This window comes from Protopterus annectens, chromosome 12.part0 (genome assembly GCF_019279795.1).
Source record: "Protopterus annectens isolate FY-2018-M chromosome 12.part0, PAN1.0, whole genome shotgun sequence".
Lineage (NCBI taxonomy): Eukaryota > Metazoa > Chordata > Ceratodontiformes > Protopteridae > Protopterus > Protopterus annectens.
In genome coordinates, this window is record NC_056746.1 from 1,182,039,757 (window position 1) to 1,182,058,211 (window position 18,455).

The 18,455-nt window shown below is 40.3% G+C and overlaps 1 protein-coding gene across 1 annotated transcript in view; it reads right to left on the bottom strand.

Annotated features, from left to right (window-relative positions):
• Positions 1 to 15,065: 15,065 nt before the first annotated feature.
• Positions 15,066 to 18,455, bottom strand: part of TNNC2 (troponin C2, fast skeletal type) — a 23,336-nt gene continuing 19,946 nt past the window's right edge. Inside the window, exon 6 of the mRNA XM_044090219.1 lies at positions 15,066 to 15,454. Coding sequence (XP_043946154.1) covers positions 15,423 to 15,454 — 32 coding nt within the window. The 3' untranslated portion in view covers positions 15,066 to 15,422. The remainder of the gene's footprint in view (positions 15,455 to 18,455) is intronic.

Genomic DNA, 18,455 nt, shown 5'->3' on the forward strand with positions numbered 1-18,455 from the left:
ATTGATTACTGAGCACGTGCAGGGACAGAGTGCCATTTTGTAGTAAGCTGTTGAAATGTAAGCATGTATGTGTGTAAGCTCCATCTGTTAATAAGTTCATTTATATTTAGTGATGCAGTTACTGATCCTGATGTGTTTCTATATAATAAAGCATCTTAAACGAACTACCCCGCCTACTTGTCTTACATGGATTAGGGGACAAGCGACAACAGCCAGAACTGCACCAGAAGAAACCATTCTGAAATATCAGTGCTACTCACTGCATCACAGTGGCAATGAAGTGTTGTTTTCGCAAACATCCTCTTTGTGCCAAATCACCAAAAATAGACACCTGTCTTGTGTAAGGTCTATGTTTCTGATGGTAAGCAAAAGTAAATATGGCCAGCTTGTTACTCTTAAATACACTACAAACACATCTTCCCCATCCTTTATTTTGCTATTGTTTTTGGCATTGCCCTGAACTTTTGTGCAAAGAAGTTGAGCGCTATAATATCTGGTGTTATGCCCATATTCATAAAACTCCCTAAAAGAGAAAAACATCCTTGAAGATAGGAAGCATCAGCTCTTCTTAAAACCCAAGGTAAGCATGGAGATTGATCACTCAAGGCTGCTGATCTTAAGCACTCATCTTACTCATGTTCATTCACTGATTACTGGGTTTATCCTAACAAAGTCATAGCACAACCCTGTTTTGATTAAAGAGTGTAATCAGAAAATTAATAATCTTTTTTTTTTTTCTTCATTCTTCTCCAACCAGCAGCAGCTTTTGTGGGGCCCTAACATATTCAAGGATGACTAAGGGGGGGCCAGCAGCCATGGGTAATGTAGGTGACTAAAGACGGCTACAATGATAGTTTTAGTGTTGAGAATGCCCACCAGTAGGATTAGCTAAGTGAAGGGCACTATGTCAGTGGCAAAACAATTTTATGAAATTGTGAAGCCTGTTACTTGACAAAACACAGTTATTGTAGCTATTGACATCTTTGAATTTTAAAGGAGATATAAATGAGATATTCATTCTGCACATGGGGTGATGCTAGTCCCTTTCCCAGCAACCAGTGAATACAAGACACTTAAAAACATTCTGGACTGGGCATTGATCCAGTGTAGAATGTACATGCAGATATTCACACACACACACACACACACACACACACACACACACACACACACACACACACACACGCAATCTGCAGAATTCTAAGTCCCACAATGCATGTCTTTGGGAACTGGGAAGAAACTGAACCACTAGGACTAGGAGAAAAAAACATCATGAGTGTGTCAAAATAATCTTGCTTGCATTCTGTGCATGGCTTAATCTGTGCACTCCCCTTGTGTTTTCCACTTTAAAAAAATTTATATATAAAATTAAAAAAAAAAAAAAAAAAAAATTCCAGCACTTATCTCAGTCACTCCTTTAATATTAGAAAAACAACCAACAGACTGCGGTTTCACCTTCAGCAGGCTTTTTCAGTGCTTAGCAACCTGCTGATTGTTTTTCCTGATATAAAAGGAGTGATTGCTAAAGTGTATACTGGTTACTTCCATGAACTGTTTCTTCAACTTGCAATTATTTTGGACTTATATGTAGATGTGTGTGTGTGTGTGTGTGTGTGTGTGTGTGTGTGTGTGTGTGTGTGTGTGTATATATACACACACACACACACACACATATATATATATATATATATATATATATATATATACACCTCTTCCTGTCTGTTTTGTTCCTACTGCTACTCTCCAGCTTTGTGACTTATCTGATATTAAAGATGCTTAAGAAAAAAAAAAGCATGATGTAGTACCTAGGAAAATCACACTGTGAAGCCACACTTAGATTCTGATAATGCTGCTGTAATGGACATACAATATATAGTTATACCCTTTGCCATAAAGAGATAAGAGATAAGGAAAACAGATTTCTGATAAGCAAAAGGTGTGAAAATATTTCAGAAGTAGATGTTACACTTGATCCCTCCTTAAACTGCAGCTCACATTCACTGTTATATTTTTATTTGTTATGCTGTTTAGGAAACAACATCCACATTTTCCCATAGAATTAATGAGCCGGAAGAAAAGTAGAAATAGCAAGAAATATATGCTGATTTCTTTCTAAATGCTGCATTTCAGAGATTAACTGAGTGTCCCTTGTGTTCCGTCAGGTACGTTTGATTAAGTAGGCAGTCATTACAGTCAGCTCATGATCTCAGCTCATGTAGCCCAAAAGCCTAAGTAGGCTATTTTGTAGCAGTTGCATATGCTGTAATAAAAAGTATCACATCACCTCTGCGTCTAGTGAGTCCACATAATTTCTCAGTTTAAGTTTTGTACACCTTTTGGAAACCAACTTGAAGCTAAAAGCTCCTGTCAACTGTAGTTGTATTTCTACTAATTAAAATTATGTGGATATTTGTCACAGAGGTGTGATATAAAGAATTTAGCAACCCAGAGTTTGAATGTCTTCAAGAAAAATGCTACGTCTTCAGGGCACTGCCTCCTAGTGACTGTAGGTGGCAGTACACCTGCAGTAATGTGAAGGAGAGTGTTTAATTTTTCATTTGTTAGCCAGAACAGAACACTGATCCAAATGGTCCGTTTGAGGGGTCATCACTGGAAATATAATAAAAATAACAGACAATGAAATACCACAAATAACACACTGAATCATACATACATTGGTCAGTAAGTTCAAGGTGTTATGCAATACACAAATTAATTACATAAAAAAGAAAGGGAAGGGGGCTTGAGTTATATTCGACTAGCAAAACTTCTAAATGATACATGTATTATTGTATACAGCAAGTGTATATGGTATTGAGGACCTGTGTCTATGGGTAATTTTGACAGAAAGTGTTCAGTGTGGTGTGCAAGACATAATTGTGGCCCTCAGTATAATGGACTACTATGAATGTGCATGTTTGCGCGTGTGTGTGTGTGTGTGTGTGTGTGTGTGTGTGTGTGTGTGTGTGTGTGTGTGTGTGTAAGAGCAGTGAGTATGTATTTCAGTCTGAACATTTTACTGACCACATTTTTCATGAATGGTTAAATTTGCTTATACTCAGAGAGCAGCCTGTCTGCCCCTGTGGGAGTGGTTACTGACTTGAAACTGTAGTTTTATTGGCCATTCTGGGTCAATTCCAAAACTCCTTCATCTTCCTCTCTTAAAACCCTCTTTTGCACGGTTTTGCGCGTTTTTCAGCATAGCGCAACAATGGGCAGCGCCGCCTAATTGGGTTTAAAGTATTCCTGGCTCCACAAAGTCTGCTCTTCACTTTTTCCCTTAGAACTGCTCTATCTCTCAATTTAAACACCATATTCTCATTCTAAGGCTCTTCACTGGTCCAATTAAGTAATCCTACAAGTTAGCACTATTAAACCATAAGCACTACTTACTCTTATACTCTCTACGATTACCCTGTCCTCTATTGGTCTGTCTTAAATTCAGTTTCCCTATTACTCTAGCATGTCCAAAGGTCAGTCAATGGTTTCCTCTCCAGTCCAGCTGGTGAATCTGGGAATTTTGAGGCAATGTTACAACTGTCTCATGTACATGGACAACCCTCTCCTCCTCCAAACAGGTTCAAATATATGTGAGAGATGCAACTATTTAGCCAAACTGGAGGCTGAGCTCTCTCATCTCAAAACTGGTGTAACCAGTCAGGAGGAGAAGGTAACCTCACACAACACAATTCCAGTATCACATAGTCCCACCACATCAGCGAACCAAACACATAAATACACAAAAACATACTCGGAGGCTCTAAATAAAAATCTACCTAAGCAACAGAGACCTCCAAAGCAGACATCCAAGCAAACGCTACCTCAAAACAAAACACACACAACACATAACCCACAAAGTCAGTGTGCCAAGCAGCCACAGCCCTTAAGGCTGAATAACACACCTGATACTCTTGTTATAGGTGACTCTATTGTCAGACACACTGACATCCTGCTCACCAGGCTGAATAAAGAGAAGGTCACAGTGAGCTGCCTGTCGGGCGCTAGGATCCGCCACATAACGCAAGCATTCAGGTCACTCCAAAGCAAATACAAATATGACTCAGTCATTGTACATGCTGGTGTGAATGACCTGAGACATACCTCCCTGGACTACATGAAAAGAGACATAGAGGAGCTCTCTGATCATGTAGCCCAGACTGGTATGACCCTGACCTTGAGCAGCATCTTACCCTCACCTAGAATGATGCCACAGTACAAAGACAAAATGATCGATTTTAACAATTGGCTAAAATTTTGGTGTCATTCAAAGGGGATCCAGTGTCTGTCAGCCTGGGATGACATGCTCAACAAGCCACGTTGCTTCGCTAGGGACGGCTTGCACCTGTCACCACTGGGCTTTCGGATATTGGCAAAGGCTCTTGCCACCCCCATAGTGCCTTTTTAGGCAAGGCTCAAAAGTCAAACCCACCCCCATAGACAGCACAAGGAACAAGAAACTAAGGGTAATGCTGCTAAACGCCAGAAGTCTTAACCTCAAGATGCACGCACTCAAGCTCTCCTCAGTATGGAGAACATCGATATCTGTGCAGTGACAGAAACCTGGTTCAAGGCTCCAGAGAGCACCCCAGCACTACCAGGCTATACCTCATATCATGCTTTTCGCCCCAAAACCCGGACCGAACCACAAAAGGAGGGGAGTTTCCATATTTATCAAGGATATCCACACCTCCAGGTTAGTGGCATTGCACGGTATCGGAGACCATCCATGTGCAACTAACAGTGGGCAAGACTGCTTTTCAGTTTATAGCATCCTACAGACCACCCTCTCAAAGTCAGGAATCCCATTCGGCTTTCCTGAAAACATTGGAGAACATGAAGATCTCCGAACACCATTATATTGGGCGACTTCAACTACCCAAACATTGACTGGAAGCACTACTCAAGCCCCAGCACCTTAGTCCAAAGATTCCTGGAAATTATAAACTCAAATGCTATGGAACAACTAGTCACCACTCCCACAAGAGGGGACAACATACTAGCCCTGATCATTACCAACATGGGGACTCTATGCTCCACACCAGAAGTATATCCCTCATTGGTAAGATCAGACCATAAATTAATTTCACTGGATGTCCACATCCCGACCCCACCCCCAGCCCAGAAAACCACAGTAAAAAACTTCTCAAAAGCAAACTTCTCACTTCTCAAAATCGAAGTGGAATCCTTCAAGGCCCCAGGGCCAGTGGAAACTACAGCCCAAACTGCAGAATCCTATATAAATGCATTCTACGGACATCTCCAGGAATGCATGGATCATGCTATCCCAAACAAAACCAAGACCCAATCATCCAAAGGCAGGCGTCCAGTCTGGTGGACCCCTGCCATAAATAAACTGTACAACAGAAGGAGGAAGCTACTACATGATAGAGCAAAATCCCTAATAGGGAAGGCATATCTGATCAGTACTAGCAAAAAATTACAATCCCTTATAAAATCCTCCAAGGCCAGCTTCGAGAGAAAAATTGCACAGGACACCAAAGACAATCATAAGGCTTTTTTCAGTTATGTTAGAAACCTGGGATGCAACTCCCAGACTTGTTCTGAGTTGATTCTAAACGATAAAAAATACACTGAACCCACAGACATCGCCAATATCCTGGCAGACAGGTTCAGTGCAAACTTCTCCACCCCCCCCCAAAAGAGCAAATATCTATCCCGGCAGAGGGCTGCCTCCCAAACATCTCAGATGCTCAGGTGAAGGCTGCCCTCTCCAAAGCAAAAACACTGCTTCCATGGGACCAGATGGCGTCCCAGGTTGCGTCCTACATGAACTACAAGAGGAACTAATCCCTCAAATAAAACAGCTATACAATCTCAGCCTCACTACAGGATATGTGCCCACAGAATGGCGTACAGCAACAGTGGTCCCACTCCACAAAGGTGGAGCATCTACGGACCCTGGAAACTATCGCCCCATAAGCCTGACTAGCTTAGTCTGCAAGGCTATGGAGAGGATCATCATGGAGCTCATAAACAAAGACATTGGGGACCTACAGACACTAGATCCTACCCAGTTCGGCTTTGTCAAGGGCAGATCCTGATTTTGAACCTGGTTGACTTCTTTGAAACAGTCACCAAAGCCATAGATGAAGGGAAGGTAGTCCACACAGCCTATCTGGACCTTGCAAAGACATTTGACACAATACCCCACTCGGGCATCATAGATAAGCTATCCAGCTTAAATATAAACCCCTATGTCACAAGATGGGTCACAAACTGGCTCAAAGACAGAACCCACAGAGTGAGAGTTGCTGGAGCCATGTCAGACTCAAAACCGGTCACAAGTGGCGTCCCACAGGGTTCTGTCCTGGGACCACTCTTGTTCAGTATATACTTTTCCGAGGTACAGGCAAATGTGGGAGGACTATGGCTCACCAAGTCCGCAGATGACTGCAAACTGGGCGCCATAATCAACTCTCCAGCTGACACAAACATCCTTCAAAAAGGTCTCACAGAGACAGATAACTGGTGCCAGCACCATGGTTTAAAGCTAAATGCCAAAAAATGTATAGTCATACCCTTTGGCAAAAACAATGTGCCCACAAATTATCACATAGGCGGAAACCCATTAAGTACAGAGAAAGTTATTAGGGACCTGGGGACCCAAGTTGATAGCAATCTCTCCTTTGAAAACCACATTGCCAAAGTGGTTAGAAAGACCTTCTACATAGCCCACCTCATCACGAAGGGTTTCACATCTAGATCAAGAGAGGTAATCGTGCCCCTTTATTCATCCCTCATCAGGCCCATCATAGAATACAATGCCCCTTTTGGGATGTACCTTACCCAACACCTGCAGCAATTAGAAAGACCCCAAAAGTAACTCACCAAGAGGATCAAGGGTCTCAAACAGATGCCATATACTGCTCGGTTAAAAAAACTCCAGCTCTACTCAGTTGCATACCGCCTACTTCGAGGCGATCTATGCCTGACATACAAAGCTATGTCAAATCCAGAATTAATGGACATGCTCCACCTCAGTAAATCTAAATCCCTTAGAGACACACACTCGAGGGACTTGAACCTCAGCACAGAAATAAATAGAACTTGCTGGAGGGACAGGTTCATAACCCAGAGGCTCCCTTCGCTCTGGAATAGAATTCCAGTTCATGTGAGGCAGAGCACCTCACTGAATCTCTTCAAGAAGAATCTCGATAAGTGGATGGGGGATTGTAGGTTTGTCCCAGGGATTACTCCCGTGTCACTATTAGATAGAGGCACAGTAAACTAAACCTTAAAAAAGGGCACAGTATACTCAAATCAAGGGGTGGCGTAAGCCATACAGAATCGGGCTAGGCTTATAATTGCCCCAGGGCAGATAGCCTAGTATGAACCTATGAACCTATGAACATGCGTTTTATAACTTTATTTTCTGGTAAAGTGCTTCTCAGATGACAGGAGTAAGGAGAGGCATGAGGGAACACTTTTAATTACACACTAAACTAAGCATATAGTAATACATAAGTGACTACTTGCAGGGCAGGGCATATGATACTCTGGCTGACGCTGGGAGGGCAAGTGGGAGGAGGAGACTTCTCAACTGTCCCTATTTTAAAGGAATGCTCCTACTTTTAGGCCTGATTCACCACTGCACAGGATGTCCCTATTTTTGGAGGTGTGTCCCTATTTTCAGGTTTGATTTACCCCTTCATACAATTTTCTGAATCCTCTCTCATCACGTTATTTCTGAAGCTGTCTAATGCACAGAAAAAACACACTACATGACCAGCATACTAGTGGCAGCAATCATTTAAAGAAAGAAAGAGAACACAGATCTCATATCTTCCTTTTTCTAACAGAAACATAAATGACCTCATGTGGTAGAACTTTGCAATACATTTCATTAAAGTCAATAGATTTTACATTGTCTCTTTCATAATGTGGTTATATTTTCCAATAATTTTTATTGCTCTCTGTTTTAAGTGTGTTTCTGAATAGTAACCCACAATCCTTCTGGAAGTAGGAAGAGTTATGTGCTATTTGAATTTCAGTTTTTATGCTTATTAGATGTCCAGACTTTTAGCTGAATTTTCCTACTTTTCAAAAGCCCTTGTTCTATTTTCAATGTTTGTAGGTTGCGGGCCATGGTGGTGCAGCGGTTAGCATTGTCGCCTCACAGCAAGAGGCTCTCCGGTTCGATCTTCGGCTGGGGTGTCTTCTGTGCAGAGTCTGCATCTCCTCCCTGCGGTCGTGTGGGTTTCCTCTGGGTGCTTTGGTTTCCTCCCACATCCCCAAAGATATACTACAAGTGGATTGGACATGCTAAAATTGGCCCTAGGTGTGAGTGCATGTGTATGCCTTCCATGGGCTGGCAACTCGACACCGTAAAACTCCACTGCCAATCATGAGCAGACAAGGTGATCCGCTGTGGCGATCCCTAACCTGGGAAAGCCGAAAGAGAGAGAGTAGGTTGCGAGTTATGGAGAAGAGTAAACTTCCCAGAAAGTGAAACTCAGAAAAATTGTCTTTGCAAAAACTGTGTTATATCAGCAATTTGTTAACACTTCTTGAACCTGCTTTAATACAGTGTGTAAAACATCAAGAGGAAACCATTTTTTTAAAGAGTCACTGCAATTCATTCAATGGCACTCATACTGAAGACTCTCAGAGTTAGCAGTCTACCATGTAAAGTGAATCCAGGCTCTGACAAGCTACAGTAAAGTGAATTAACCTCATGAGCTGTGCCCTCATAGTGTGTTATGGGATAGATTTAGCTTTCATATGATTATAGGAATTACAAAGCAAGTGAGCTATGAAGCCATTTCCAGCTTGCCATTACCCACCCTTAGGCCTTGCCTCTCTTTTCTAGGGGGGACTGGCCAGTCATACCAGGGGTGAATGTATAAACACCTATCAGGTTGTCCGGATACATTTGAAGGCAGTGTCTCACGCTACTTAACTTGGAGATGAAATTTGTCCCACAGAAGGGGTATGTGCTGTGCGACAAATATATCCCTTCTCTTTGCCTCATTTATTTGTTGGAGTAGATTTAGATATCTGATCCTAGTGTTAGCTGGACTGTTTGATTTATTGAGTATAAGAGTTCTTGGACTACTGGATCCTTTATGGCCCTGTAAACAAGACACAGGACACTCCTAAGGAGTCTATATGAAACTAAGTATAGGGATATAGTTTAGATTGTTTAGGCCCCCTGACCTTTTTATTTACAAACCTCTGGGGTCTTTCTTTCCAATTGCTTAGTATGTTTTGTAAGGCACATCCCAAAGGGGGTATTGTATTTAATGATGGGTCTAATCAGTGTGCAGTATAAGGAACTGAGGAATTCCTTTGATCAGGGAGAAATACCTTTGATATGACTTCTGCAAGGTAAAAGGATTTCTAATCACCTTTGCTACTTGATGGTCAAATGTAAGGGCGCTGTCCAACCAAGTACCCAGGTCTCTCATGACCTTTTCATATTGAAGTGGTGTATTATCTATGCTTTAAGCTGGAGCTGGGGGTGTTTGCCAAATGTAACAATGTTGCACTTTTTAGCAATGAGCTTGAGCCCATTTTTTAGTACGTTAGTTACTGACAAGTGTAAGATCCTGCTGGAGTGCCTATATATATATAAAAGGGGGACTTAACAACAACTCTCTACTTGCAATAATCTATGAATTATGTTAACCAAAGATCCCCATTTGATAAGTGGAGATCTAAGAAACAGTAGATGCTAACAGCTAATGCCCCAGCACAGATCCATGGTGAACTTCACTACTCACCTTCATGCTCTCAGAGGATACACCCCTAGCTCTTACTGTGGGTGTTCTGTCTATAAGCCATTTGGCTATCAACCTAATCACATATGGTCAATTTGGGTGCCTTCAACTTGTTTAGTATATTTGCATGTGGTATTTTATCATGCTTTGGCTAGGTTAAGGTATGCTGTATGGACAGCTTGTCCACAGTATGTAGCCCAAATAACTCTTTCAAAGAAGATTAAACGATTCATTAGATGGGCTCTACTCTTGACAAAGCCAAACTGCTGGAGGTCAAATCTGATAAGATTTTTGATGCCATAGTTAATTAGGTCAGTTATGAAATATTCCATTTCCTTTCATGTAAGACTCATTGAGCTACTGGATATGTAATTCCTGGTTCTGTGATGGGCCACCCTTGTGGAGTGGCAACAGTACGCCACTCCCATGGGACAAGGCCAGTTGCTAGGCTCAGGCTGAAGAGATTGAGGAGTGGGTCCACAGGAGCTCACTTAGTGATATTAATTATCAACTAAGTATGTTATGAGGCCTCATGGATGAGGTATTCTTTGTTTTGGATAGTACCTTCAGTACATCTTCATTTGTGATGTTTGGTGGCTTGATTCTGTTAAGGATATGTAGGTTTGGAATAGATGTCTCTGGAATGAAGTTGGTACTAAATTTACTTGCCAATATGTTGGCAATATCCACTGGATCAGAGTAATTGGTACCATTATGAATAAACTTGGAACAACATTGGGTGTTATTTTTTATTTTCTAAGATAACTAAAGAAGGATTTGTAGTCGTCTTTAAGTTCTGTAGCTAATCTGAGTTCATGGAATGTTTTCACTTTTCTTATATCCTTTTTATTTTTTTATCTAGTTGTTTGATGTTCTCATTAATTTGAGGGTCATTTGTTTTGCTATATAGGTTTAGTAGTTTCTTCCTTTTATTACATAGTTTATTAATGCTCAAGGACGACCATGCTGGTTTGTTTTTAGTGCTCCCCATTTGCTTTGATATTTTAGGGACTATCGAATTAATACATTTGTCCAGGTGCAAGTAGAATCTTTCTGCATAACTCCTTGCAGTACCAGTATTATGGTAATATCATTACACTTGAAAATAGAGACTTTATTGTAGAACTGTAGGATGTTTGAAGTCCTTGAATTATGTGATATTTGATTTTAATGGTTTGGAAATTCTGATGAAGAAGGTTACTAGTTTGTGGTCTGACTTGACTATTGAGAGGATACCTTGGGGATGACACCACTGGCCCTTGTGAATGGAGAAATGTATAACTAATCCAGCATATACCTATTTGGCTCACCTTTCTATATTAGTTTTGCAAAACATAAGGGCTAATAATTACCAAGGGAATGCAAGGGCCAGGCTTCTTATGATCCTCACAGATCAATTGCCTAGTAAGTATATAGAAACTTATGAGCCTGTAACGTGCTGATCAGAAAAGGCACATTCTGGGTCTGATATGCAATGAGGTATTACTAGTGCTTTCATATAGAGAAGAGGAATAGAATCCTTAGCCAGACCTCCAATGCCTAGATCTGTTCCTGATGCAAGGGGGCACAGATGGGAATCTGACTACTGCACTGGAGGGATATTTTCAAGGAAACAGTAAAATATATGGATAATTTCTGAAAAATCCTAGTCCTTACACCAACGTTGCAACATTAATTGATATTTTTTTAAAAATACAGTGTGCTGGAAGGAAAAAAAAGGGCTAATTTTTTATAAACGGCAGATTATATCACTAATGGGACTAGGAGCAGACCATTCATGGGTTAACATGACTGGCCAATGTGCCAGCTAGCCTATCCACTCCTCTTCTTAATTTTATGTTCATAGCACTCAGTGGTTGAATGTTTGTAGCTCCCTATCAAGAAAGGCATATACCTATGTCTTGGTGATGCCTACAAAGAGATGTTCTAAGGATTGCTAATAAAGTCTTAACCTTTACTTAATACTAACAAGTCATTATGTCACTACTCACTTTTAATGCCCCCCCCCCCCCACTTTTGCTGTAGGGGCCTAGTTTTCATTTGAGCCATAAGGTATGTGCAGATCTGTAAGCCTTTTTAAAATTTCCTGCATGCACAGAGCATGCCCAGAAGCATCACCTGGTAATGGAGCATAGTGTTTGTTCAGTACGATGTAGCTAGTGTATCAGGAATTGAAAAGGACTACTTGGCCAGTTTGACTACAAATATCATCCTGCTCATGCACACGGTATTATATGTAAAGTTTTGCTATAGTGGGACCGTCATTTCGCAAGGCAGTTAACTTTATATTTAAAACTGAAAAGTAACACCTTTAACAAAGAAAATGTATGCCAAGCAAATATTTTTCTTAATGGTTCAGTGCTGTTCTGTACCAGTGCCCAGATGAACGTTACTTTTCTAGAACTAGGATTTCCTGCTTTTGGTTCTCCTGGATGTATTTCCCATGATGAGGTCACTGGAATAGAATCAGTTCTGTCCTAAAACCAGCATGCTGAAATAGGGGGGTTGTTCCTAAATGCACTGCTAGTAGCTGAGGTTTAAATAGGATTCTATCAAGGCCACCCAGGGGGCAAAGACTGGGATTGCAGGTTGTGGGAGCTCGTGGAAAATTATTGCCCCTCTTGTGGAGGCCAAAGAACTGTGGCAAAATACACACATACATGCACGTGTGGAACTTGGCTGTTCAGCTCACACTTACATGAGAGCCTGTGTATAAGTCTGATATGGTACACTGCATGCAGGATAAGACCAGAGTTGGTGGGCAAAAGAGCACCATCTGGCAGTTTCAGGCCACAACAGTGCCCTTGACCTCCCATGGCAAGTCAGTAGGAGCTACCATTCGTAGTACAGGTGACAGTATTGATGACAAAATGGTCACAGTAATAACAAGAAGCAGGAGGAAAACAGACGTGTCCAGTACTGGACTGGTGCCCGGGATTAAAAAAAATAAACTGACAAAAAAATCAGTTCAGTATTAAAAGACTGTATGGAAAAAGGGACCTATTAAGCTGGAGCAACGTCTCTCAAGGAGACTATTACCACTATTCAACTCTCAGAATTCTGAAATGTGGAACTTTTAGACCAAATCTGTTAAAGCAGGTACAATTATGCTTCCTGTTGCATAAGAGTGATTGTGGGAATAAGAATAATAAGTTATGGGGTGTAAGGGGCAAACCTCCTTCTGTGGGGATCGGAGGTAAAATAACTTATGGAACACCTTTTGAAAAGGCTACTATTAATGCCATATTGAGGTTCAGTCTTGCAGTCCTTGTTTCAGATTTCTGGAGTTTGAAACATGGTGCTGTCAAGTGAGGAATTAAAAATCTTCCCACAGGCTGCCTCAAATATTCCATTCTGTTACCCCCCCTCACAGTTAATAGTATTAACTAATTGTATGTGCTTTAGTTGAAAACAGACATGCCAAGCTGCAAACCACTTCTTGAGCTGCTGAGCAGAGCATTAATCTACTTCACCTTGTGTTCATCTACCGTAAGTGCCTGTGCATCGGTACTGACTACATGTCTGATGAGAAGGGAAGTCTTACTGGGCATGCAGCAGCCCTGTCCTGCAGCCAGTACTCCAGCACCCTGCACACTTTTCTGAACAAACAACATCAGGAATGTCTGCTGCAACTGTATGCATCCACTTTCAGGCCGATTAGATGTTAGGTGTGGCCAGTGTTTGCAATTCAGGTCCTGGCGGTATTGTTTGCAGCCATGAAGGCTTCTTGCAAAGCCTAGAATAAAGGTTGCCCAGCAATTTTTAATTTAAGAAGTAAACCTACAGCTCTAATTTTGCTGCTATGGAGTTTACATATGATTTTGGTAAAACAGTCCAAGTGGAACTGAATTTAAGACATGACCTAGCCAACACTTTACATTGTTTAGAAAGTCCAATAGTGCCGTGTCTTGTAATATTGAATTATAGGGTGATTTGTTTGTTACTGCCCCATCACTAAAGCCTTCCAATTTGTCATCTGTTAGTGACATACCATTGTTGTTCACATCTGACTATTTTGCACTTAGAACTCCTCCTTGTATGCACTGAGGAATTTGTTAAAGTACCTAAGAATTCCTGGTCTTTAGTCCCTCTAAGGGAATTAGACATGATACCACATTGCTGTCCCACTCTTGAAAGGTCACAACTAATATTTCAGTGAAAACTGCTGAGGTGATATTAAGTTCATGATGCAATCATACAGCTGAAAACTCATCTGTACTTTCAAGCTGGGGTAAGGCTGGTATAATGATTAAAGTTTTCACTTCACAGCTACAAGGTACAGTTTGATTCTGATCTCTGGTTATTGGCAAGAGTTGTAATGGTCTGCAGACTGAGTGCCAATATTGACCAATGAACTTCCAAACAGCAAACTATCTCTGTGGCACAAGGTGTACATAAAGTGATCTTAAAGAAAGAAGGCAGCTGATTCAGGGTTGGAATCCAGTTGACAGATACTAGGGCTGGGGGTTGGTGTAATGGTTGAGGTGTTTACCTCACAGGTACAATGTAAATGGTTTAATTTTCACTTTTTGAAAAGGAAATTGGCTAGGCTTAAAAAATGGCCCACAAGGGCAGCTAGCTTAGTACTTACCTATGACCCTATGAAGCCTGCCAGTCTGGTTAGCATTTCTCGAATATTATGGACATACACAGTGCCTGAAGCTACTTGTAAAGCCAGATGGTTAATGTCTCACTCTGCAAAAGATAGTGACTGTATGAAATACCATTCTGAAATGCCACAATGACATTCTAAAATGCTTTTGGCAGTGTGACCTGAAAATTAGCAAAATAAACTCTTGAGAGTGGACATCTCATCTTTAAATAACAAGACTTTTTGCTATATGCAGTACTGATATGTTCCTATTAAGCTTTTTCTGTGTGTATATTCATAAATTTACACCAGTTGTATATATCCTGGATGTAGTTTAGTAGCATTTGATTACCTAGTAACCAGCAAAATCTATTAATTTTGCATTTATGACTGGAGTATTTGATCTGTCTACTGTGGAGGGCATTATGATAGGCTGAGATAAAAAAATGGAAGTTCACACCACAACTCATATATATTTATGTGAAAGGCCTTTTTATATTTAAAATATTTGATATATCTACTGCCTTGCCTTCTTTTGCAACAGCGATTAAAATCCTAAGTGAAACATCAAAAGATTTTAAGGTATGTTCATGAATTTTACCTTTAATAATATTATAAATAACAATAACAGCATTGGAGAGAAGGAAATTAGAGTCAGAGAGAGAAAGAACTTATAAATTATAAATCAGTTCAAGCAATTTTCCAGTCGGATGGAAGAAAAAGCATGACAGAGATAGAAATCCACAGTTTTATTTCAGCTTGTTTCTAGTCACATTGCAGATTGCGATATTCCAGTGAACATGAAATCTGGATTAGCACTGGATAATCTCAGCATTTCTGAGTTAGCCATGCGAGTACCTTACAAAACAGCTGGAGCAAATAACGACTAACGCAACTGATGACTGGTGGAAAGCTTCTGCATATAATACTCTGCAAGTGGCACTAAAGCTTCTCAGGTCACAGGTTTTATTTGTAACAGTTCAAGGAGAAGAGAAGAGAAGGATGAAAACATTTTTTACAAACTGATGATGAGGATGATGACGATGAAGTGAAATTGAGACAGCAAGATAAAGTTGTTGAGGAATGTCAGTTTACTGTACACCTTCCATCATCTTCAAGAACTCTGTAAAATAATGCATGAAACATCTCTGTTAGTTACAAACTTCAGAAGCTCCACAAAAATACAGTAGTCTCATTTTTCATTATGTAGGGGATCACTGCTTAAACTGAAATAAAAGTGCTTTGTGAATAGGTAAACATGCCTTCTGCTGAAGTGATATGAACACATATTTCATACATTTTCCCCATTACAGAACTTTGTTATATACTCAATATATTTGACTGGGCAGCAATAAGTATTGGCAGCTCAACTACATTGGGTTTCTGAAGTGTATCATGTTTTGTCTTGCTTTTTTGTTAAGAGCTGTTAGTGTTACATGCTTTCCTTCTTCAGATATTATTTAAGGAACTTCAGCTTTGATATGATCTAAAAATATGCTTCATCCACAGAATTGCTCTTTGTCAGTACCAGATTCTGCCAGTACTATTTAGTAACACAAGAGTGGACAGTGGTAATGCAGTTTACTGAAAATCTGCATTAATCAAAACAAGTATTTGCTCACAATTCAATGTAGCAGACCGTGTGTGTGTGTGTGTGTGTGTGTGTGTGTGTGTGTGTGTGTGTGTGTGTGTGTGTGTGTGTGTGTGTGTGTGTGTCTGCGCGAGTGCGTGTGCATGCGCACATATACAGTTATAAAATGGGAGTGTGTGGAAATGCAGAACCTTCCCTAATAGCACTGACCTCCAAAATATTTGTTGTCCTTTTGAATTAATCTGTATGTTTTCATTACTCATACTACATTTAATATGTTGCCAGTGAATGTGGGTCAGCTTCCTTCCAACTTTGGATGAAGCCTACAGCTGTAACTATTCAGCAACTAATAACCCTAAGTGTGCAGAAATCACTGTTACTGGAAAGAGAAGGTAGGAAAGATGTAGAAAGGACACCAGGGACGAACAAAAAGAATGAAATTATTTGTACTCACTAAAACAGTGATTTACATTTCTAGAGAAAAAAAGACACAGCATTTATCTTCATTTACATTTGTGTTTTGTAACTATTATATTATATGATTTATTGATGATTTCAGTAAATTAAATAGAGTACCTATTCATTTCAGTTTCTTTCTCCAAGAGTTGTCAGTACAATGAAATATATCCATGCCTCTGTGAATGTGTGTGTGTGTGTGTGTGTGTGTGTGTGTGTGTGTGTGTGTGTGTGTGTGTGTGTGTGTGTGTGTGTGTGTGTGTGTGTGTGTGTGTGCATGTGCGTGTGTGTGCGTGCATGTCCGTGTGTGTGTGTGCACGTGCGTGTGTGTGTGCATGTGCGTGTGTGCATGCGTGTGTGTGCGTGCGTGCGTGTGCGTGTGTGTATGTGCATGTGCGTGTGTGTGCATGCGTGCGTGCATGTGTGTGTGTGTGTGTGCGTGTGTGTGTGTGTGTGTGTGTGTGTGGGCATGCGTGTGTCTGTGCAATACATTCAACTGACCCTCTCCTCCTTGAAACAACCTCCCCAAGGTATCCCTGGTCACCACTAAGGATTCCAACATGGAGATTGTGCCTGAAGACATGCTTCTCACCCCTCATTCTGATAGAGGCAAGAAGCAGACATAACCTTATCCGTCCCTCAGCAGCTCCAGCAGTGTCCAAACTAGTAATCATAGTAAAGGCTTTGTCTTTCTATGCCATTAGTGCTGACACATTCATGACTCTGTTCTTTATTACTTTTGATCTCTTCTGTATCTTTTTCTGAGCTGGGTTAATTATACCTTTCCTGTAACCCAGTATCTTTCAAAAGTACTGTATTATTTCTCTTTTAACATGTCTAGCCTCGTTTTGGAATTAATTTGTCATGACTTGGACCGCTTTCTTTTTTTTTCAAGAATGAAAGTTACTGTTTCACGTGCTATTGTTTACCTTTAAATTCATTTGCTGTATTTTTCTCCCTTTCATCTGAAAATTTACAAACTGTCAAATGCCAGCATAAATACCTTCCTTAAAGTTTTGAAATAAGTACAAATACATAAATGCAGCTGGTAAAAGAAGTGTGTGGATTCTGTCAATTTTTACTTTGAGACACACTCCGCCTTTGGCATAGTCTTTTCCTAATTGCAACTTTTCTACAATTTTGTTCGTAAGAGAAGCTAGGCAGACCTAAAGCACCTGCCCTTTGAATGTCTTCGTATGATTCTGGAATATGTTTGCATTCATCTAATTTAATAACAATTTTGCCCCTCACCTTGTGAAACAATTTTCCTTCAAACAGTTAGGAAGCAAGAAAGGTACATTTAACCATAATTTTTCTGTATGTGACTTAGACGGGGGCGAAAATAAACAGAACAAATAGAGAAGAGTGACACAGAAGGATATATTTTATATTTAAAGCAATAAAGCACAATCAGTGAGATCTGCTAAATTATAACTGAATGTAACATGTCTTCGTGGCATTTCTTTCCCTTTTTTATTTGTTTGATTTTGTACAAATTAATGTATTAATTGCATTTTGAGTACTAAACTGAAACTTTCATTCCTCAAAGGTTATACTTATTAAATCTTACTCTACACTACAGTATTCTTTTTCATATAAAGATTCCTCGTGGTCATCCAAACATGGTCAAATTACACCCCAGTAGATGTTATTGTAACATTTGTTAATGTCTGTTATGTACTTCACAGATAAAGATTCTAGTTGTCTACTGATGTACTATGTTCTTCATCTGTAAATATGTTGTAAGTAATTGCTATGTAAATTGTTAATCGCTATGTAATCCAATGTAACTACTGTCTGTTTATTTTAACTGTGGAGCTTTTCTCCCCGGGCCTCTGCTGAAAATGGACCTACGTCCAGTCGGACACTCCCGGTCAACAAATATAAATAAATAAATAAATAAATGTTGAAGGGAGAGTTACCTGAATTGTAGGGCATACACTGACAGAAAAAAGTAGCTAGCAGTATGCCTTTTATGAGGCCATTCCCTGACTCTGTGCTGCTGGTTCTCCTCTGATATTCATTTTTTATCTGCCAATCTGTGCATCAGAGTACTAAAATCATTATGGCTTATGCC